Raw genomic sequence first — 23,413 nt, forward strand, 5'->3', positions numbered from 1 at the left:
ACCTTTGCATTCTTTCTGGCTATGTCTATAGATTCCCAATGTTAAAAAGCTAGTCACAACACGTACCCTCAATGCATGTAATTATAAATACTCTCCCCAGAGATACTATTGGAAGTCAAGTATTTAGTCTTACAGATTGTGACATACTTTCAGTAGCCTTCTAACTGGAATCCCTACCCTTGTCTCTCCAAACCATCCTCCAGTACATTAGCCAGAATGATCTTAAAATGCAGACCATCACAAGAATTGAGCACTGACTACGTGCCAGGCACTGTGTTAAATCCTGTGCATACAAGATATCATCTACTCCTCACAACAACCCTGTCATTATCACCAATTTTCAGACAATGAAATGAGTGCAAATTGTTTTAAGTGATTTGCTCAAGGTCATGGAAGACAGACTAGGATTGGTACCCAGGTCTGTCTGATGCCAGAGCTATGCTCTTGGCTGTATATCCATATTGCTTGGCCCAGTGCCTTGCTAATGGCAGCAATTTTCAATATGATTATTCAATCAGGTCACTGTTAAATAATTGTTAGGCTCATTTTGATTTAAAAAATGATGTTAGAATCTTGACATTTTTTTTCCCCAGAAAATTAAAATTTCTCAATTGTCTAACATAGGTTATGCTTCTCTACAGTGAAATTTTGTTGAAACTTTACCTCGTAAAATTTGGGGGTAGAAGATGGGGCAATTAAAAAAAAAAAGAAATCTCAGGCCTCTGGATGCATTAGCACTGGTGAAATGTGCCCCATTCTGTGATGACACTTGGTTTCACTAACTGACAACTACTGGGCACTGTCAGCAGAAAGACTAGATTTTTTTTAGCTTTCTTAATTATGTTTTATTTATCTCTATGAGTTTTAGAAATTAAAAAATAATTCTGTCTAAATATTGTCAATTTAAAACAAAGTTCAAAAGCAAGGGGATACGTCTCCTGCTTTAAAACCATTTTTTTTTTTTTTTCTGTTTTTACTTTTATTTGCATGTATTTCATGCAGAATTTACTCCCGGGCCATAAGTTTTTGTTTCTTCAGTTTCTTCTGGGATATCTTTTTCTTCTGTGCAACCTCCTCTTCTGGTTTAGGAACAATCTGCTCTTTTTCAGTAAGGATCATCTCAATGTAGCAGGGAGAGCTCATGTATGGGTTAATCCGACCATGAGCCCTGTAAGTTCTACGCTGCATTTTGGGGGCTTTGCTCACCTGGATGTGCTCAATGACCAGAGAATCTACATCTAAACCCTTAAGTTCAGCATTACTCTCTGCATTTTTAAGCATGTGCAGTAAAAATTCGGCACTCTTTTTGGGCCACCGACCCTGTGTCCAGCCCCACTGTTTGGCCTGGGCACACCTACCAACTCCACCATTGTAGCGTCGGAATGGCACACATTGCTTCTGCAAAGTGACATCTTTCAGATACTTGGTGGCTTTTCGGATATGCATACCCTTGATGGCCTGGGCAGTTTCCCGTGTGTTCTTAAAGTGAACACGAAGATTTGAACCTCTTGATTTGCATGATTTTGTCGGGTTTTCCGGGTCAAGTGAATAGCGAACCATTTTCAGAGATCACCTCAGGCTGCTTATGGGAAGAGCTGCTTTAAAACCATTTTAAAGTTTTCCCCCCCTGATGTTCTCTAAACAGTATGACCAAAAAAAGTGGAAAGCTAGTTCACTAAAGCCAGAGAGACCTGCTTTGTTTCATTAAATCAACTGTGAAGATTAAGAGTTGGTTGACAACTTTTAAAAATTAGAAATCAATTTAAAGTTATACCTTGAGAATTCTCTAGCATCTTGTGTGAACAGACCATTTGTGATGAGTCAGAAACTGGTGACTGCCTTTATAGATCATCGAGGTCCTTGCTTCTCCTTTCCTGCCATCTCCACTGTGGTGGCTTATCTTTTGCCACTTATTTTCTTCATTCACTCTCTCCTTCTTTCTCAGTATTTATTGACCTCCCGTTACATGTTGGAAACTGTCTAATCATTGGGAATGACAACAAAAATAAAAGAAGATGGACTAACGGCTCCCCGAAATCAGTCAGGATTGTGGGAGCACAGTGTTCTGAAAAAGGACCCTTTTGGGAGTGAGCCAAATGATAGAGTAGGACTGAGAGGGTGAGGGAAGGTGAAGACCGAGTGAACCTTCAGTAAGATAGAGGTTTTTCCAGCAATCAAGGCACGGAGGACATTCTAGAGACAGGAAATACCACACAAAAAGGCACACGGGTGAGAAAAAGTTCAAGGAAAGATGGGGCTTGTGTGATTGGAGCCTGGGCCTTGTGGAAAAGAGGCAAGAGCTATAGAGGTAAGTAGAAGCCAGATCCAGAAGGGGCTTCCATCCTTGCAATTTCTCCATCATTCTGTGGATAGTGAACCAGGCAGCTCTGTTATTTATGTTGCTATTCATTAAGTTTAGCAGGATAGATTATAGCAGGGTTTATAACTATGGCTAAGGCAGCTACCATCTTCCGCCATGACCCATACATTTTCTAGTTGGCTTTCACTTCTTGAGTATTTTAACCCTGTAAGGGTTATGACAACCTTTGGGTCTCTTTAGTAAACAGTTTCCATTATTTGGTATGCTAGGCTCCTGGCCCGGTGACACTCTGAGCACCTTCTCAGAGTGATCCAGGCACACTGAGGCCATTGGCACAAATGTGAGGAGACTACTTGGATAAGTTGAACAAGTTCAACAAAAAGTCTGCAATCTTTGAAGAAGACAATGTATAAAAATTGAAGCTTTAGGGACACCCAGGTGGCTCAGTCAGTTAAGTATCCAACCATTGATTTCGGCTCAGGTCATGATCCTAGCATTGTAGGATAAGCCCCAAGTCAGGCTCGGTACTGAGTGTGAAGCCTGCTTAAGGTTCTCTCTCTCTCTCTCTCTCTCTCTCTCTCTCTCTCTGGCCCATCCCCCCAACCCCGGACTCAAATTTAAAAAAAATTGAGGCTTTACTAAGGAGAAAATTAAAATCCATGGTTTACTAAAACAAGTATGCTTTGAATTTATGTACTCAACAAGAACTCCTTCCTCTTGCATGAGAAAATAAACTTTCTATTGCTCTCACTCACAGACCTCCTAATTGTTTATCATACAGAATTATCTACAGTCAATTTAGATGAAGCAGCAAAGAAAATTTAAAGATTGATTTGTTAGTGAATGTCATATAGTAAATCTCTACCAAATGTACTAAATTTATGAGGAAATTAGAGCTCACTGGTTGAAGTTATTTTCTCAAATGTCATATACCAACCATATCTAAATTTTTTTCTTCAGGTCCAATTAGCAGAATTTCTAGATAATTTACAAGAAAAGTCCCTGAGGATTGAAGCCTTTGTTAGTGAGATAGAATCTTTTTTTAATACCATTGAGGTAAGTTACCATAACCCTTTTACTTTGACCTGGTTTGTTCATGTCATTATAAAGAAAGAATTCTGAGCCAGAACAATCTGAATTAGGGATTGTGTATGCATATGTGGTTTGCCATTGTTGGTTTTGTTCCATTAAAAGTGAAGGTCCTCAAAGTCTTCCATCTGTGTGTAATCAGTGAAACTACTTCCTTTCCAAGGATAAACGACTTGTCCTTAAAAACATGTACACATTTATTAGGTGCTTACAATGACAGGGCAAATGCTTTGCATGCTTTATCCAATGTAATCCTTACAATAACCATATGAAACAGGTGTTATTAATTTGTTTCCATTTTCTATGTAAGGAACTGAAACTTAGAGTTAAGTATATTACCCAAGGTCATAGTACGTTCATAGTAGGTTGAGAGTCAAAATTTAAATTCAGATCTGAGTTCTTAACTTGCTCCACTATCCTGTCTTTCATTGGCTAGCTCTGCAGAAATGCTTGATGTCCAATGCCCAGGACAAATGGGTGTCTCTCATAGTACCACTATCTGGATGAATTTATGCCCTCCTAGCTGTTGGCCCCTGTTCCCTCCTCAGTGGAGGCAGGGGTGGGGGGCTATCTCCATCCATATGCAGAAATGGCCCAGATATCCTCACTTGTCAATCAGACGTGGCAGAGGGCTGCTGCAGAAGGCTGGTGCCCACGTTCCCTATCATGAGGGCAACTCTCACCCTAGTTTGCTTGAGAAGGGTCTCCTTAACTCCTGTTTTAGATCAGTTAACACCTGCTAATTATTTCGAATGCCCCCACCAAGTATCCATTTTAGACGATAAATTATATGATCACCTTATCACTAGCCCCGTAGTGAGAACCACTATATCCAGTGGGTATCTGGATTTGCCAGATGGGCAATAAACTTTCTCTTACTGTGGTGGAAGCTGTCCCCCTCCCTGGAGAGCACTTGTGAATGTAGTGCCCTGTCCAGTATCTTGCTTCTCCCTTCCTCACACAAGGATTTTCATGGAATGGTGAAAATGGCACTAAACGAAGGTCAGGGATCTTCATTCATTCACTGTGCCGCCATCTTCAAGTTTTATCCTGTGGAAATGCAAGTAGGCAAGCCTTCCACACAAATATCTGTTTGTTTGTTTGTTTGTTTGTTTGTTTCGTTAACTAAATCCTTCTGGATAATAATCTTACAGTGAATTTTATTGCAAAGCTAACCGTGGCCAAGAGGCTTGATGTGTTGAAAACATAGACTGTGCCCATAATCTAAAATTCTCTTATGAAGACACCAGAGCTCAGTTCTTTAAAAGACTGGTGTTTCTCCTAAAAGAAAAGAAGCAAGACGTGCACTTTGTGATTCATTAAAAAGTGGGTTTTTTTGTTTGTTTGTTTTATTTGTTTTTTAGGAAAACTGTAGTAAAAATGAGAAAAAGCTAGAAGAACAGAATGAGGAGATGATGAAGAAAGTTTTAGCACAGTATGATGAGAAAGCCCAGAGCTTTGAGGAAGTGAAGAAAAAGAAGATGGAGTTCTTACATGACCAGATGGTCCACTTTCTGCAGAGCATGGACACGGCCAAGGACACCCTGGAGAGCATCGTGAGAGAAGCAGAGGAGCTCGACGAGACTGTTTTCCTGACTGTAAGCACCAATTAAAACAGGCCTAGACACCCTCCACCTGCTCTATGCATCCAAGTCTAGTTTTTAGAATTCATCTTTCAATATTCCCCAAGATCACTTGTATCATTTATATTTCTCTGTGGGGTTTATGTAATTCTGACATTTAAAGATTATTAGGTATGCCTGATGCTTATGGAAAAGGCCCAGAAAATCCTGAAAGTCTTAACATCCAAATCCAGCTGAAGGATACATGAAAGTCAGGTCACAGCATCAACCATTCACTCTGTCACATGGATTGGTCACCTTCTAAGAGTGAAGGAAAACAGCCTGAAAGCCTTACTCATGCTATGCCTTCCCTTTGGGTGCCAGCCTGATCTCCCAGTGCCTGGCATCCTCATGCTGGCCCCTGGGCCTGTCCTCTCCACTCCTACTCCCTAATCTGAAGTGACATCTCCTAGGGACCATTCCCTCTGAGCCTCACCCAGTGGCTGAGAGTAACATGTCAGTACACTTGCAGCATGCAAAAGGATGACATAATGTGATACCTCTTTCAGGTAACACATCTGTGTTTTTACAAGGGTCCTCCTGGGGACCAGATTCCTTAATTCAAGTATCTTATGGACCGAGATTCCCCTGGGTGATTCTCAAGTTGCACCACAGAGGCAGCTCTTTGCTCTCCTAATTCCCTAGAACATTCAGTAAGTTCCTGGTTCTCCATGGAACCAGGATTGACCAGGAGTAGTGTTTTCCTGGAGGATGGTCTCACACCTAATTGTCATATTGGAGGAAAGCACCATCTTATGAAGAGTTGGGACCTCCCTTTCAAAGTTCCCCAGTCCTCCCAGCTCTCAATTGAAGTCTGGAGATAGAACAAGGAAAAATGGGATAATGTTAAGCTTTTGATATGGAGATACTTCCAGGTAGGACTAATTTGAGTAGGTTAGACATGGCATCCTCAAAGGAGAATGAAAATCCTTCAGTTGCTTTATGTTTAAGGCAAAGCTTTAATCTTTTAAAATTAGGCACCTCTTGTGAAATGTAACATTAATAAAGTTCTTTGTGTTCCCTAAGAACCTTACCTTTGTTTGATAAAAATATTTTCTCTCTAGAACAAATTGGAAAAAAGAAAGCATTTTTTTCTGCTTATGAAAGTAATACATATCCATTTTTAAAAATTTGGAAAATACAGAAAAGCACAGAGAAGGTATCACCCAAAGATAACTATTGATTGCGTTTTAGGTATATATCCCACATTGAACAAATAGAAGTCCTTTTTCTTGCTTTGGAGAATTCTATTCTGGAAGCTAAGCCATTTGTTAATGAGTAGAGAGGAGCAGCATAAGAATTCGTTGCTGGCCTTGCTTATCATAGAGAGTAGAGCAGAACTAGAAATTAAGCCCCCTCCATCCCTGCCCAGATCCCCCTACCCCTTCTGACCCTCATTTCCTTGCTGCTGGGGGTTATAGCCCCCAAAAGAAAGAGACAGAGGGAAGATAAAAAGCTAAAAAATAATGCCTTTAGAACATGCATAATCTTAAGGCTCTAGGTTGGTTTTACACTTTGTTGTTAATTAGTTTCTCTCTCTCTCTTTTTCTCTCTCCCTCTTTCTTATTACCTCGTAAGTCATTTGAGGAAATCAATGAAAGGTATATAAAACATGGCACAATGTAGTGGCGACTGAGAATAGCATGACTGTATGCTTTATTTTTAATATTTTGATGCTTTCTAGAAAATGAGCTGCCAATTAAAAAATACATACATTGACTGAGCTACTGAATTTTCACTTTTAGACACTGTGCTTTTAAAAGCTAAATGACAGCTTTGAAAGAATATTGCATGTGCTTTAGTTAAATAACAATTATAACGTAGATTTTTAACTGCTTCCTTGAGATGTATTCTGTATTTTCAGCCTAATCTGGACCATCTTTCTTGTCATTGCATATAGAACATTTTGTAGATACTTAGACTTACTGGTTAAATATGAGCATTTGAAAGAATCATTCATTTTTGCTTTGAGTAATTTTGACTTCTGCAATCCTAATGGAATGTTCTCTCAGTTTCTCTTCAAACGATAGGCATGCATGTATCTTCTCTTTCTTCTCAGCTAATCTAAGTGAATCTTCCTCTTTTGATTGTGTTTTGTCTTTGTTTTTGCCATTAACACTCAATCTAAGGGATTTTTGTCATTATTTTAAAAGGCAAAACACTCAATGAGAAACTAGGAAATGTCTATAAAAACACATACCATCAGATCTGTGTTTATCTTTTGGAGCATCTGATGTTGAACTGCTCATACTGATCTGACACATTTTCCCTTTTGCCACAAAGCAAGACCTGAGGACTTTCCTACTAGTTGAGCCTAATGTTCTTATTATTTCTATCCCTTTGATGTACATTTTTTAAAATTGCAAATTTGGTTCAGTTTACTTCAATGGCAAATTGCAAAAGAGCATAAAGCAAAATAAAAAAAAATTGCATTTGTGTTATATTAAAACATAGAAACCTGATTTTTTTTTAGATAATGAAAACCGCACAGATGATTCCTGCTTACCTTTAAAAACAATCTATGCAACAGAATATTGCTAATACGTTTTAAGAAAATAACTTGTATGTTAGTACTGGCGTTATTCAATAAGGGTTTTTATTACAATGGCTCTGCCATAAATCAAATTACCCAGGGAGCTTTAAAAAGTGCTGACGCTTGAATTGTGCCTCTTGTGATTCTGATTTAATTGGGTTGGGATATGGCCTGGGCATTTTTAAAGCTTCTGAGGTGATTCTAATGGGCAGACAGGGTTGAGAACCTCTGGCGTATAACAATCCATCCTCCAGTGCAGTGGTTCCATAAACATGTTATGCCTGAATTACCTGTGAGGTTTGTTAAAGGAAAGCACCTGGAGTCCCACCCCAGGTCCACTGCAGGAGAAGCCAGGGTGGGATGATGGGTCTGCATGGTTACCAGTCCTCACACAGGAGTCTCAGGCACACCAGGTAGGTCTGGAAACTCATACCCAGACCTTATTTCCAGTTCTCTTTATTTTTAAAAAAGTATACATTTCTCTAAGTATTATTGAATTTTGTCTAAAAGTATATGGATTTTTATATTACAGTGCCATTTCATATACACTGGACAGTGTAGATGTGTTATTTGCTTACTGATATTTCATCTACTCCCTGAACATGCTGATTGGCATGAAAATTTGGTGAATACAAAATAGCAAACACTTTGACCTTCAAAAATGCTATAGTACATTTTCATTTTTCTTAATGTTAGGATGTTAACTTGGAATATGAATTGGCATCCATTGAATTCTAAATACCAGTTCTTTGGTTTTGTGCTTGAACTTGTTCATCTGTGTGTCCTTTTAATTAATTTTTATTTCATTGTCCAATTGACAATGGATTAATCTTTGCTACAGCCGCATGCCACCTAAAGGAGAATACACGTGGGTAACTGTTATTTTTCTTGAAGAAAAAAGACGACAAAACTTGGGATTTGGTGAAGAAACACGAGCAACTAATGAAAGCCCTTTTAGACACGCACAGGGGTGTGTGGACATGCGCACACACCGGCAAGCGGTAACGCTTGATTATTTCACCAGAAAGAAGACTCTCAGGTCTTCAAGACAACTTCTGCCTCAAAGCCTCAGTATTATTGGTGTTCTTTGCCATAATAACTGTTTATTATCTGGTTGTATTTTTTTTTAACTTGTTGTTTCTTCTCCCTGCCTTCATATGCTATCTCTAAAGGCAGTGCTTGTATATTAAATTATTTTTCTCAACACTGAAAACACTTAAATTAAGGAACACTGTCAAGCATATTTAGACTCAATATTTGCATATTTTGAAAAACACATTTGCTTAGAAAATGCTGGTCTGTTAAGAAGATGCATTTACTTTTTCTCTCTCCGGTTCGCTTGTTTGTGTTACAATAATGAAAAAGAAGGAGAGGCCCAACCATTGTAGGACCTGCCCTTAAAAAGATGCTTGCTCATTCTTTCATATACAGATGTTAAAACTGAACAGGGAAGTGTGTCAGAGAAAACTCAAACATTTCATTTGTGGTATCTACACCCAGAACTTTTGCATTACAGAAATTCTCCCACGTAGTCAGTTACATGCCTGGATTAGGCTCGGTGAACGTGCTAGTCAGCACTATTCCTTAATTCAGAATCCGTCATCTCCACCCTCTGCCTCCCCAAAGCCTTCTTTTAGGCCCGTGGTGTCTTCCCTCACCCAGAGCATTGTGGGCATCTCCCAACCCACTTCACTAATGCCTCTGGTCTGCGTAGTTGCTCTGGTCCTTTCTTAGACTCATTCAGGGATATTCTTCTAAACTTCCCTTGTGAAAACACTCCTGTGGTTCTCTTTGCCTTGTGAGATAAAATGGAAACTCTTGGTAGATATGAAAGTCTTTTCACAGTCAAGCCACAAACCACCTTTCCATTTGTTCTCTGTCTTCAGTTTCCTGGTTCCCAAGGTAGCCCCTGGGTCTCTCTGGCCCCTCAGACGTGCTGCACCTTTCACAGCTCTCAGCCTTTATTCAAGCTGTTCTTCTGTCTGCAACACCCTTCCTTCCTTTCCTGCCTCAGAAACTCCTATTCATTCTTTGAGACTCAGCCCAAATTTCACCTCCTCTTTGAAGCCCCTCCTGGAACCATCTCTCCTAAAATCAGATGATAGTGTATTTTATTATTTTATTATTCCTAGCACTAGTAAGCATAGTGGGCACTCTTTAAATATTTCAGTTATATTTTATGATCTTTTCCCCTCACACTGATTAAAACATTTACCAGACCTGAGATCCTGATATTCTCACCCAAATGAAAGTATCCTCTATTCATTCCAAATTTATTTGTTAAAAGCTATTGTGTGCCAAGTAACACAGTACGGTATGGTGGTGAACAAAACAAAGTCCTTTCCTGCATGTAGATTATATTCTGGTGAAATAGAAGGACAAAAACAAATAGGTTGTGATAAGTTTGAGGAGGTAAAATTCAACAGAGTAAAGGATATTAGGGACAGGTTGTGCTGTGTGAGTAGTGTACTCTCTGAAGAGCTGACCTTTGAACAGAGATGTAGTGAGGAAGGAGCCATATAATATCTAGGAGAAGAAAATTCCAACAGCAAGTGTAAAGGCTCAGAAGTGGATCTGTGCTACCCAAACCAAAAAGTCCATGATAGTGAAGCCAATGGAGTTCCTCGAACCTGGCTTAATTGCTGGTATATATTTCTAGTCTCCTTTGAGCGAGATGCACAGAGGAGAGCTCCTAATGAAATTTAGGGCCCCTCGTGCTAAAGTGGAACACTTTTGCAGTCTCTCCTTCCCCCTTTTCCTCTCTTCGGAATCAACCTGTTTTATTTTTGGTTGTTTTGGTTTTTTTTTAAAGCCCAGGTTGTACCTGAAGACAAATGCTAAGAGTTAGCATCCCTGCTAAGAGGGTCTTGAGTATATAAAAGCTGTTGACTTATAAACTGTGGTTTGTTTAGTCCTTTAAGGATTTATAGGGGCACCTGGGTGGCTCAGTTGGTTAAGCGTCTGACTTCGGCTCAGGTCATGATCTCACAGTTGGTGAATTCAAGCCCCGCGTCTGGCTGTGTGCTGACAGCTCAGAGCCTGGAGCCTGCTTCAGATTCTGTGTCTCCCTGTCTCTCCCTGCCCCTCCCCCACTCGTGTGTGCACTCTCTCTCTCTCAAAATAATAAATATTAAAAAAATTTTTCTAAAGAATTTATAGACTTTATCCTCCTTCACTGTTGTATCCCCAGTACCAGAACAGTGCCTGCCACATAGTAGGTGAACATAATTTTTGAAAAACTAAATAACTAGAAGCATAATAGTCAGAGTTGAGAAAAGCAAGGGCATCACAGAGTATGTCAATTTCCAGAAGGGCTGTCCATCTTTATATCCTTCTGGAAATAATCATTAGAATATAGTAATAGGACTATTATATTAGGACTATCTGTTAGGACTAACTATTATAATAGGACTCTCTATTAGGACTATCTATTAGGACTAAACTTATAGATGCAAAATTGAGACTGTATAACTTGATGGAATCTATCTGGTTTGGGAATATAGGTATGCAATTTCTAATATTAACCAGTTACAACCAAAGAATCCTAAGAATAAATAGATTTTAGACATATATTTTCTAGACTTTGAAACAGTTTAACTCCTTTTTGGATACAATGCCTCAAAAAAAAAAAAAAAAAAAAAACAAAAAACACCCACCACCACCACCACCAACTTTATTTTAAACAATTATTTTCATTTTGTATGTTAGTAATTTCTTGACTTATGTAGAAATGTTTTTCCTCCTATGGTAGGTTGCTGTCTGCAATGGAGAACACAGCTTCTTTAGAGAAAATGCCTGCCGCATTTTCATTGTTTGAACATTATGATGACAGCTCAGCAAGAAGTGACCAGATGTTAAAACAAGTGGCTGGTAGGAATTTTAATATATTAATTACCTTGTTGAAATCTGGCAGTTTTTCCTTGTTTTTTTTTTTTCTTTTGTAAAGGTTTTTTTTTTTATAAATACAGTTGAAAATGTTATATTAGTTTCAGGTGTACAACAATGATTCAAAAATTCTGCATATTACTTGCAATGTGCACCCAGGTAAGTGTATTACCATCCATCACCACACAACGTTATTACAATGTTATTGACTATGTTCCCTGTGCTGTACTTTTCATCTCTGTGACTTATTTATTTCATAAGTAGAAGTCTGTACCTCTTAATCTCCTTTACATATTTCACTCATCCCCCAAATCCCCTCCCTTCTGGCAACCACCAGTTTGTTCTCTCTGTATTTCTGTTTCTGTTTCTGTTTTTGTTTGTTTACTCATTCTGTTTTTTAGATTCCACACATAAATGAAATCATATGGTATTTGTCTTTCTCTGTTTGACTTACTTCACTTCACTTAATACTTTTTAGGTTCATCCATGTTGTTGCAAATGGAAAGATTCTGTTCTTTTTTTATGGCTGAGTAATACTCCATTATATGTATATCACATTCCATATATATCACATCCCCTTTATCCATTCATCTGTCTGTCAACGGACCTTTAAATTGCTTCTATCTTGGCTATTGTAAATAATGCTGCAATAAACATAGGGGTGCATGTATCTTTTCATATTACTGTTTGTTTTTTCTTTGGGTAAATACTCAACAGTAGAATTCCTGCATCATATGGTATTTCTGTTTGTAATTTCTTGAGGAATCTCCATACTGTTTTCCACAGTGGCTGAGCCCACTTACATTTCTACCAACAGTGCACACCAATATCCACAATCTCCACATCCTTGCCAAGACTTGTTTTTTCTTGTCTTTTTGATTCTAGCCATTCTTACCAGTATAAGATGATATCTCATTGTGGTTTTGATTTGCATTTCCTGATGATGAGTGATGTTCAGCATCTTTTCATGTACCTGTTGGCCATCTGTATGTCTTCTTTGGAAGACTATCTATTCAAGTCCTCTGCCCATTTTTTAATTGAATTATTGGTGTTTTTTTGATGTTGAATTGTGTAAGTTCTTTATATGTTTTGAATATTAACCCCTTAGATATATCATTTGAACATATCTTCTCCCATTCAGCAGGTTTCCTTTTAGTTTTGTTGATTATTTCCTTCACTGTGCAAAAGCTTTTCATTTTGTTATAATCTGAATAGTTTATATTTGCTTTATAGTTTTTGTATGTAAAGAAATATAACTGGAAAAAACCTCTTAGTTGTAAAAATTTACAGCTAGATTCTGAATCAAAGCATAAGACTAGCGTACCATTACAGTTATAATCTGCATTTCCATTTGAACCTTTGTGACTGTCTTAGAATATCAAGGGATAGGGAGAAGGAGTGATGGAACCAAGGTCTCATCTTTTTTTTTTTTTTCTCTTTGTAAAACAAGACTTCTCTCTCTGTCTTCTAGAGATTATTTGCTTCACTCCAGCAGTTAGGTATAGAAGGAAAAATAAATCAAATATTTTCGTATGTGTTGAACAGATTTTTCCTTATGAGTGGTTTTTCTCTCTTCATCTGAGCCCCTGCCCCCTTTTTTTCATACTAAACAGATTAGTTAGAGAACTACCAGCTCAGCATCATGCTCTGTGGCCAGGAGCCTCCTACTCAGCTGTCAGAAGCATCCTGCTGGCTCTTTAAAAATATTTTTTAATGTGCTATTTTAACAAACAAGACAATGAAACTTATTTAGATTTCCCAAAGCTGCTGTGTTTCAGTGAAGTTACCAAGTTTCACTTACTATAAAATGTACTCACCTATCTTCCTTAAAAGATGCTATATTCCTTCTAGACCACCTTAAAGACAGCTGATGTTTTTAAACTGACAATTAATTTACATTCCTGTAGGAACAATTTTAGTTTAGTAACTAGTAAAAGGCTTTTTTCTGTGTCTTTTAGAAAGACCCAAAAAACCCACCAACCTTATATAAAGTGCAAAATTCGATCATTTATCCTAATAGATTTTATCCATAAATGTGTCAAACAAAAGGGTGTTTTTTGGTCGTGTCTTTAAGAGGCATTGAAATAGAGCAGTGAACTATTGGTGGGAATGTAAACTGGTATAGTCACTCTGAAAAACAGTATGGAAGTTCCTCAAAAAATTAAAAATAGAGCTACCTTATGACCCAGCAATTACACTACTAGGTATTTATCCAAAGGATACAAAAATGCTGATTTGAAGGGGCACACACACCCCAATGTTTATAGCAGCACTATCAACAATAGCCAAATTATGGAAAGAGCCCAACTGTCCATTGACTGATGAACGGATAAAGAAGATGCAGTATATATAAAAAAAGGAATATTACTTAGCAATGAAAAAGAATGAAATCTTGCCATTTGCAACAACCTGGATGGAGCTGGAGTATATTATGCTAAGCGAAATAAGTCAGTAAGAGAAAGACAAATCTCATATGATTTAACTCATATGTGGAACTTAAGAAATAAAACAGGTGAACATAGGGGAAGGGAAGGAAAAATAAGATAAAAACAGAGAGGAAGGCAAACCACAAGAATCTCTTAAATACAGAGAACAAACTTAGGGTTGCTGGTGGGGAGGTGGGTGGGGCGATGGGCTAAATGGGTGATGGGCATTAAGGAAGGCACTTGTTGGGATGAGCACTGGGTGTTATGTGTAAGTTATGAATCACTAAATTCTACACCTTAAACCATTACTACTAGGGTAGGTAGTAGGGTATGTTAACTAACTTGGATTTAAATTAAAAAAACCCCAGCAATTAGAGCGGTGATTGGAAAGTAAGAAATTCTGATTAATGAAGTAGATTGTTTGCTTTTAAGGGATTCATTAAATGTTGTTTTTCATGTAGAAGGATTCTTTTGAATATCTGATAGGCAATGACAGGACATCTCATGTATTTTAGAGGCCACAGGGTTAAATTGTCACAAAGTGTTAATGATTTATTCGGAAATAGGGCACATGGCAGTCACAGCAGTTCTGAGCTGTTTATAGGGAGACTGATTTCTGAGAGGAAAATGCCATGCATGGGGTGTCTGTTTCATAGAACTGGAGCCCAGGGTGTTGACTTGCTGCTAAATAGTTTTTGCTCATTTGTGACCAGTGATGCCTCTCAGATGTAAAATCTTTGCCTGGTACCTGAAAAGTTAATCTGATCATACCCTAAACCAATCAGAAATCCTAAGGAAAGGATGTGACTTTTCTACTGGGAAATGGAACAGTCCCTAACACTCATTCCACACTTACGTGATGCCATGTAAGTGTACCAGGGAGACTGTTAAGCATATCCTAGCATCCAATCTCACAACAACCCTAGGAGATAGGTTTTGTTCTTATTCCCATTTGACAGGTGAAGACACAGAGGGAACAGAAAAATGTCTCTCATATTGCCCTAGATACACAGCTACTTGAGGGTAGGGGGTGTGTGTGGTGGGGAGCACTTAGGCTTCAAGGTCTTCATACTTGAACCACTCCTCCACACCAGAGAGGTGAAGCACACTGCTGTAGCAGGAAGGGTAACCAGAGATTAGTGACATCCAAGGCTTCCTTGACTTTGGCTCCTGCGGACTTTTTTTTATTATTATTTGTGGTAAAATACACATGACATAAAATTTACCATCTTAACCACTTTGAAGTGTACATCCACATCCTGTGTAACTATCTCCATTATCAGTCTCCCAGGTTCTTTTCATCTTGTAAAACTGAAACTCTGTACCTACTGAACAACACCTCCCCATTCCCCCAGCTCCCCAGCCTCTGGCAACCACCACCCCACTCCCTGTCTCTATGAGGTTAACTACTCTACATCCCATGTATAAGTGGAATCATACAGTATTTGTCTTTTTGTGATTCACTTATTTAGCATCATGTCGTTAAGGTTCATCCATGTGTCAGAATGTCCTTCCTTTTCAAGGCTGAATAATATTGTATTGCATTGTATTGTATTGTATTGCGTTGTACGTGTTGTATTGTATCATATTGTATTGTATTGTGTTGTATGTTTATATCGCATTTTGCTTATCCATTCACCTATTGATGTCCACTTGGGTTGCTTCCAATTTTTGGCTGTTGTGAATAATGCTGCTCTCCTGGGAAGAACTAGATGGAATGGGAATCTGCATCTGGCCACACAGGTCCTGAAGTCTAAGTTGATCTGATGCTTAACTTCCTGAGTGTGACAGCTCTTTATGGGCCCACTCCATCAGGAGGAGGGAATCCATGGGGTGATTTCTCTGCCCAATTCCTTAGCCTCCAATAAAGAAGCCTTAAAATCTCATTTTGTATTTTTTTTTTTTTTTGGCATTACTCCTGTGCAAGTTTATTCCTACAGAAGTGTAAACAAAGTTGCTGACATATGAAATCTCAGTCTCTGATATTCTGCCACATGGGAATTGTAAATCCAGCCATAATCATTTGATTATATCTATGGAATATTCTTATTCTCTTTTTTAGAGTACTTTGAAAAGTAAAAGTATTTCCTGTTTTTGAAAAAGAATGTTTTAACTGTAATAATTTGGGGGGAAGGAACACATGAGGTCCAAAACCATTCCTAGCCCACACTCTTTGTTTAATTCTCTACAACTACTTCTTCCTTAAAATTTGGTGATTTGGGGGGAGTAAATATCACTTTTTAAGTTTGTTATGCTACCTGAGAGAGACGTTTTTGTAAACATGTTGCCATTTTTATTTATTATTTTTTAATTATTTTTTAAATGTTTTATTTATTTTTTATAGAGAGAGAGCATGAGTTGGGGAGGGGCAGAGAGAGAGAGAGAGACAGACAGAATCGAAACAGGCTCCAGGCTCTGAGCTGTCAGCACAGAGCCTGACACGGGACTCGAGCTCACAAACCTGAACCGAAGTCGGACCCTTAACCGACTGAGCTACCCAGGCACCCCCATGTTGCCATTTTTAAAAGCAGATATAGCTCAATGTAAAATTCATAGGAAAAAAGAAAGGGAGATTTTCATTGTTTATGCCTCAAGGAGTTCTCCTACACTGTTTCAAAGGCAATTGACAATAGTTGAAGAATTCTGCCTGGCTTTTCAGTAAACCCAGGTAACATGAAAATTTACTGAACTCCATTTATCCGGATGAACTCCTTTAGAATGTGACACTGATTTCCTGCTGGGAAGACAAACAGGAAAGTCAAAGACAGTGTATGGGTCTCTGAACCATTATCATTTGTTGGGGAGGTGCTCTGCCCGGCAGGCTTCTGAGTTTATTAACCATGGCTGCTCAGCCTGAGTTTACTCAGCATGTCTTACCTCTGTAGACCCTCTGTGATATACCAGATGATGGATCCCCGGTTCAACTCGCATCTTCACGGGCTTCCTGCCTTCTTCCCTCCATTGTCTGTGCTGCTGCCAAGGCCTTTTTGCCTTTTGAAAATTTAGCACTGCTGATATGTGAGAGAATCTGCTAAGCACTTAATGTATATATGCTGGTTACAACTAACCTGGGAGGAAATGTTATTATTATTATTGTTGTTTTCCCATTTTAAAGATGGGGAAACTGACACTAAGATAACACAGCTAGTAAGTGAGGGATCTGGCATTTAACATCAGGCTCTACTTTGAAGCCCATGAACTTGACTACCCGTTTATCCTGCTTCTAATTTTTCATAATTCTGTACTTCCTCAGCTCTTTATGTCTTTATTGAATCTTCGATTTGCCTCTTTTTGTTCCATCCCTTAGACCATTTATTTTTTTTCTTGTTTTTACCTTCTTGTTGAACTAACCTTTGTTTTCTTTTCCTTCAGTGTTGACTTTTAATAAAGTAATCTCATAAGACTTGGCCCATAGTATTTCAGTAAGCTTATCTCTCAGGAAATGTTGACTGGAAAAAATAACCACAGAAACAAATTTAGAAGCATAACATCTTTTCAACTATAGGAATAACCTTTTCCTCTAATTTGTAAAATATGTTCAATGCTTTTGTATCTCAAAATTTTGGAAGACAATTGCATTGGAGCTTGATTTATGGTGTTGTATACACTGTTAATGTTCAATATGCATAATGTTAACTTTTTAAATCTCTGTGAAAACCCTTGAGAATATTGTCTGAATTTAAAATTCAGAATAACAGAGTTATATCAGATATCTAAACCTTATCTTTGAATCAGTTAATGGTGTACCTTTTCTCCTATGTAATTTTAATATTTTGTTTAATATTTTAAAAAATATGTAGGTAGAGTCACATTGGAAAGAGAAAATGGAATATAATTTCAGAAAGTGTATTTTGATATTCATACAAGTCTTTTCTCTGTTTTGATCATGTAGCAACTAAATCTCAAAAGGGTTTTATTTATCTCTTTTGTGAACATAGGCTCTATGTAGAAGGATAAAACATTGGTTAGGTAGCAGAGCAACTCAAGTTTTTGTTTTGAATGAAAACCATATCATTTGATGCATCCTGTAACCTGTATACATTTATTACTCTGAATATAGGACCACAGAGGAGTATTTTCAAGTGATCATATTTTGGGGTCTGTTTTTATTTCTACGTGGATATAAGCACACATATACAAATGGATAAAAAACATTTTGGAGGGATATGCCCTCAAATGTCACAGTAGTTGTCTCCAGTGAGAGTCTTTGGGGTGGGGGGTGTTGAGAATGAGAGAGCCCTTCCACTTTTACTCCACGTACTTCTATATTGTTTGAATTTTTTTCAACAGGCCTAAGTGACTTTTGTAAAAGGAAAAAAAAATCAATAAATAAAAACAGCATTAGTGATAATAAATCTTGCTTATATTGCAGTTCCACAACCTCCTAGATTAGAACCTCAGGAACCCAATTCTGCCACTAGCACAACAATTGCAGTTTATTGGAGCATGAACAAGGAAGACGTCATTGACTCATTCCAGGTTTACTGCATGGAGGAACCACAAGATGACCAAGAAGTGAACGGTAGGATCTCTAACACAGATACAAATGTGTGTGTACGTTTCTGCATCTTTATGTGAAGTACTTACAGATATCCGTATTAAGGCTCATTCCACAAAGCATTTGTGGCCACATATAGAAACAACAATAAGCCAACAACCATATAAGTAAACACAAGACCTATAAGCAAATATTGGAAGTCAGAATCAAGAAAAAGAAAATGCATAGGTATCATAATGGTCAACATGAATATTGTAATTGAGATTCAAATTTGGCTTTGAGTTCGCGGGATAACAGGAGCAACTAAGATATTCTCATTTTCGGAAAGGAAGTTACATACCAGCCTTTCAGGGAGAACAAGTCCCTTTCAGTGCTTGAATCTAAAAGAAAGTATAACACGTACCATTTTGCAGGGGAGAAATGAGCCATATATAGGACAGTGTCCTCCATAATAATTGTAGCACAAATGTAGGATTAGATGTCATGGTTGGCAGTTTCTCAAATCCATCTTGATAAAAGCTGCAAACAAACCATAAAGGTTAGAGTTCACAATTCTTGAGGCATGGGCTTTGAAAAATGTGCTTTGCTCATGTTCCCGATTAATATGCAGAGAGAAGTGAAAGTGCTTAGTAGGGTGAATGTATGATACATCTTTAGAGCCTCTGTAAATATCTCTCTGTTCAGTAGGACTTCTTTTTTCTTTCTTTTTTTTTTTTTTTTTTTTGAGAGAGAGAGAGAAAGTGTGAGCAGGGGAGAGGCAGAGAGAGAGGGAGACACAGAATCTGAAGCAGGCTCCCAGCTCTGAGCTGTCAGCACAGGGCATGACACGGGGCTCAAACTCAGGAACCATGAGATCATGACCCGAGCCGAAGTTGGGCTCTTAACCGACTGAGCCATCCAGGCACCTCTGTTCAGTAGGAGTTCTAATAAGACCTGGAAACCAGACACTTTGAGGTTGTACTTCCTGATGAATCAGAGCTGGGTGTGCTGGCATTCTATATTGCTTGTTGAAGACAGACCCACATTTTTTGGAAAACAGAGGAGCACACGACAGGATGGACATGCTATTCCAAAACTCAGGAGCCCAATTTGTAATGAGGAATGAATTTTATTATATTTCACTGTTACCAAGATTTAAGTTTTTTGAGATGTCATGTGATACATATTTAAATTAGAAAAAAGTTAAAAAAAATTTACAAAGGCAACCATAGACATAGTGTGAAGTTGGCTAAGTTTGTCAGTTAAGGACTCTTTATTTTACTGGTGACCTATGACCACATACAACATGAGATAAGTGTTATCCCCATTTGCAAATAAGAAAACTGATGTGAGGTTAAGTAATTTTCCGAAGGCCACACAACTTATACATGACAGGGGTAGGACTCAAGCACAAACCTTTGAGACTCCAAAGCTTATGTTTTTGTCTGCTTGTCTCTGGGTTTGTCTTGTTATACCACACTTCCTCTTCCTCTGTATCTAGCTGCATACGTCATGGACCTTCGTGACTCTCCAAGACTCCTCTTAACAATGATTTATTGATTGCCTGAAGTGCTTTTTTTTCTTAGTACTTCACCTCCCCATCTGCCCCAGCCCCCAAACACTTACCTGTCCTGTGTCTCATCTATTCACCGCCTTGAAATCTGCAGATGCCCGTTAGCTAATCTGGTGATCTATACTGTGATGCCATGCTCTGTGTAGGGTCTCCAGCAATGTATGTTATGTGCGTTGTTAAAAGTACTGGGGCAATGGAACTCAGCCCAAGAGGATGATTCCACTGAGAACTGTAGCCACAGTTTCTAGGATGTGGGGGAAATGTTTTTCACTGTATAAGTCCTTCTAAGATTCTTTAAACCAAACTTTCTGTCCAGAAAGAAGAGCTCATTGGGACAGAAAGATGCAATTAAATAAATGGAGTTGAAGAGTTCCTAAATTTCCTTTAAAAGTAAATGATCTGGGCTTCTTAACTGGGGGAGTTTTGAAGATGTGATTTTCAAGAGTAATCAGGGAGGATAACTAAAATTATCAGGGCTAATTCAAACAAGAAAATAATTCTTTTTAAATTTTTTTTAACGTTTATTTATTTTTGAGACAGAGAGAGACAGAGCATGAACGGGGGAGGGTCAGAAAGAGAGGGAGACACAGCATGTGAAACAGGCTCCAGGCTCTGAGCAGTCAGCACAGAGCCCGACGCGGGGCTCGAACTCACGGACCGCGAGATCGTGACCTGAGCTGAAGCCGGACGCTCAACCGACTGAGCCACCCAGGCGCCCTGAAAATAATTCTTTTTAAAGGAGAAAACATTTCAGTAAGAATAATCAGATTGGCCCAGAGGGGGCAGGTGTTCGTAATGGTATCGAGTAATGATATTACTAAAATATTGAGAGTAAAGTGACTTAGAAATTTTAGGAAATGTCTTAATTGACCAAATTACTTTTTAGAATAGTTTGTGACCTATCAAAGTTATTTAAGTATTTCTGTAAGTTGTGGAACTCTCTAGTTGGAATGATTCTGGAATTCATGAAGAGGAACCAGGATTTGAAACTTTGAAAATTATACTGAATACTAAAATTGTTGACTAATTTGGGAAGTTGCTTTATAACATCATAAATTTGGAAAACATGGGGTTGTCCTTATTTTATTACATGCTCTCCTGAAATATTGGCATTGCTTCTTAAGAATTTTTTGAGAATGTATTACTGAGATTTAAGCTAACATAAACTATGCAATTTTAGTATTTGCTATTGAACTACATTACTTTAATTGTGGCAGATGAAGTTCATATCATACTAATATCCTATTATTTTCTGTAAGTGTTCACATGTAATACGGCATCATTCTAAATGTCTCTTTTTAGCATGCTCTTGTTTTCTTAGGTATTTGAAAATACTAGCTATCACCTAATGATATCTGTAAGTTTATCAGTTTGAATTTTCCACTGAAAATAGTAGACCAATTCTTCTAGTAGCTAATTTCCAATTAACTTTAGAAGACACCCTAAAGTTTATAATTGTGTTTTGTGCTAGACTTGGTGGAAGAATACAGATTGACAGTGAAAGAAAGCTACTGCATTTTTGAAGATCTGGAACCTGGCCGTTGCTATCAAGTGTGGGTAATGGCTGTGAACTTCACTGGATGTAGTCTGCCGAGTGAAAGGGCAGTTTTTAGAACAGGTAAAGAAATGTTAAGGGGGTGTTGGGAGGCAATTTTCAATTCTTCATAGATTACTAAGATCAACCTATAAGCATTTATTAAGCACCTATCGTGTGCTAGGTGTTGTGCAGTGGTGAGTACACAATGATGAGTAAAACTGGGCTCCTGTTCTCAAGAAGCTTGCTGTCAAGTGCGAGAGATAAAACAAAACAAAATATCATAAAAATTGTGGTAAGGGTCATGATCTATTTATGTACAAGTTATTGTGAAAACACTCCAGAGGAGTACTCAAGAGAGCCTGGGACAGGGGCAGGTTTAGGAATGGCTCCTTAGAATTGATGCCTAAATGGAACCCTTTGAAGGATCAGTTAAAGGAGTATATTCCATTTACAGAAAACATATGAGCAGAGGCATCAAGGTAAGAAAAAGTATGGAGTGTGCAGGGCACTACAAGAAGTTTAGAATTATTTCTTTGACTTAAAAACAAGGAGAGGAAAGATGTGAGGTGACAAAGGCTAGTGTATGGGGGCCATGTTTGCTAAGGTAAGATTGGGCTTCATCGTATGGGTACTAGGAGCCCCAAAAGGTTTTTCAGCAATGATATTCAATGGGGAATGCATCCCATGATGGAATCTTTTCACTGAAGGCTGCCGTGGGTGTGGCATAAGTCAGGTTTGCATCACCTTTAAGATCATTCTAACTACTTGAGGGTGAGAAATGACTCACTCCCACCATTTTATTCTTTCTTCTTGCCTCCTAAAATAAGTATTTATTGAGTACCTACTGAAGGCAAGATTATGGCTAACTTGTGTGAAGGGAGACAGACAAGAATCTGTATTGTAATTTGCTTGTAGATGTATAAAAAAACTGTTGAGATTTATAGGAAGCTAATAATAGAGGCTCTCTGGGGATGGGTGAAAACTGTACAGTTTGGAAGGCAGAGGTGGGAGGGGGACTTTTCATTATATACATTATCTTTTGGGCTTTCAACCAAGAATGTATTTTTTAATCAAAAATTAAAATGAAACCATGCCCAAGCACTCTTCCCAGGGTACGAGGGAAGCAGAGCTGATGTTGATTGTTCCATGATTGCTTTGGTTCTCTCTCGCAGCACCCTCCACCCCTGTAATCCGCGCCGAGGACTGTACTGTGTGTTGGAACACAGCCACCATCCGATGGCGGCCTGCCAACCTGGAGGCCACTGAGACCTACACTCTGGAGTACTGCAGACAGCACTCTCCCGAGGGTGAGGGCCTGAGGTAAGTATCTTTTCCACAGGGAGAGCCCAGGGTGCCTGGAACTCAGCTCAAGGTCCTAACCTAACTGAGCTTCTGCCTAGAGAGGGAGAAGAGCTTCCTAACATCCCGCTGAGCTCATTAAGCTGTTGACTTGATTTGCAAATCCATCACTATATTCGTCAATGAACTCCAAGTTTGTAATAAAACACATGCTACAATGTAGAATAATAACTCCCTTGTAAGAAAAATGTATGCAAATTTTAATAAGATAGAACATTCTTTGAGGTATATTTAACTTGAGTCGTTAGACAGGATTTATGCATATTTCATACATTTTTTAGTAGTTATATCAGAATAGATACACCTAACTCAGGAAACTAATAGTGAGCTTATATATAATGTAAATCTGTGTCTCCATGATGTATTGGTAATATAAAGGAGCTAATTATATATATGTATATATACATATGTGTATATATGTGTATATATATAATATGTATATGTATACATATGTATATGTGTGTGTGTGTGTATATATTATATATATTACATATATATAATTACAGAGACATACTTGCCTCTCCAAGAGCAAGAAGGATCTAAAGAGATTTTTCCAGGAAAAAAAGAAATGGGAAGCTCTCTCACTAAACTT

General features: G+C 38.3%; 2 protein-coding genes across 2 annotated transcripts in view; one reads left to right on the plus strand and one right to left on the minus strand.

The window, feature by feature from the left end:
- Positions 1 to 23,413, plus strand: part of CMYA5 (cardiomyopathy associated 5) — a 91,488-nt gene that overhangs the window by 44,687 nt on the left and 23,388 nt on the right. The window contains exons 3-9 of the mRNA XM_042942114.1: positions 3,281 to 3,376; positions 4,774 to 5,007; positions 6,610 to 6,632; positions 11,316 to 11,434; positions 18,248 to 18,397; positions 21,397 to 21,543; positions 22,635 to 22,782. Coding sequence (XP_042798048.1) covers positions 3,281 to 3,376; positions 4,774 to 5,007; positions 6,610 to 6,632; positions 11,316 to 11,434; positions 18,248 to 18,397; positions 21,397 to 21,543; positions 22,635 to 22,782 — 917 coding nt within the window. The remainder of the gene's footprint in view (positions 1 to 3,280; positions 3,377 to 4,773; positions 5,008 to 6,609; positions 6,633 to 11,315; positions 11,435 to 18,247; positions 18,398 to 21,396; positions 21,544 to 22,634; positions 22,783 to 23,413) is intronic.
- On the minus strand, positions 953 to 1,575 carry LOC122222066 (60S ribosomal protein L17-like). Its single transcript, XM_042942103.1, has one exon. It carries the CDS (start codon positions 1,558 to 1,560, stop codon positions 1,006 to 1,008), a length of 555 nt encoding a protein of 184 aa, XP_042798037.1. The 5' UTR covers positions 1,561 to 1,575; the 3' UTR covers positions 953 to 1,005.

The sequence above is a fragment of the Panthera leo genome, chromosome A1 (genome assembly GCF_018350215.1).
Source record: "Panthera leo isolate Ple1 chromosome A1, P.leo_Ple1_pat1.1, whole genome shotgun sequence".
Classification (NCBI taxonomy): Eukaryota; Metazoa; Chordata; class Mammalia; order Carnivora; family Felidae; genus Panthera; species Panthera leo.

What these genes read in the sequence shown, in the direction of transcription:
- LOC122222066 (XM_042942103.1), bottom strand. Translation starts at nt 1,560, where the DNA reads ATGGTTCGCTATTCACTTGACCCGGAAAACCCGACAAAATCATGCAAA.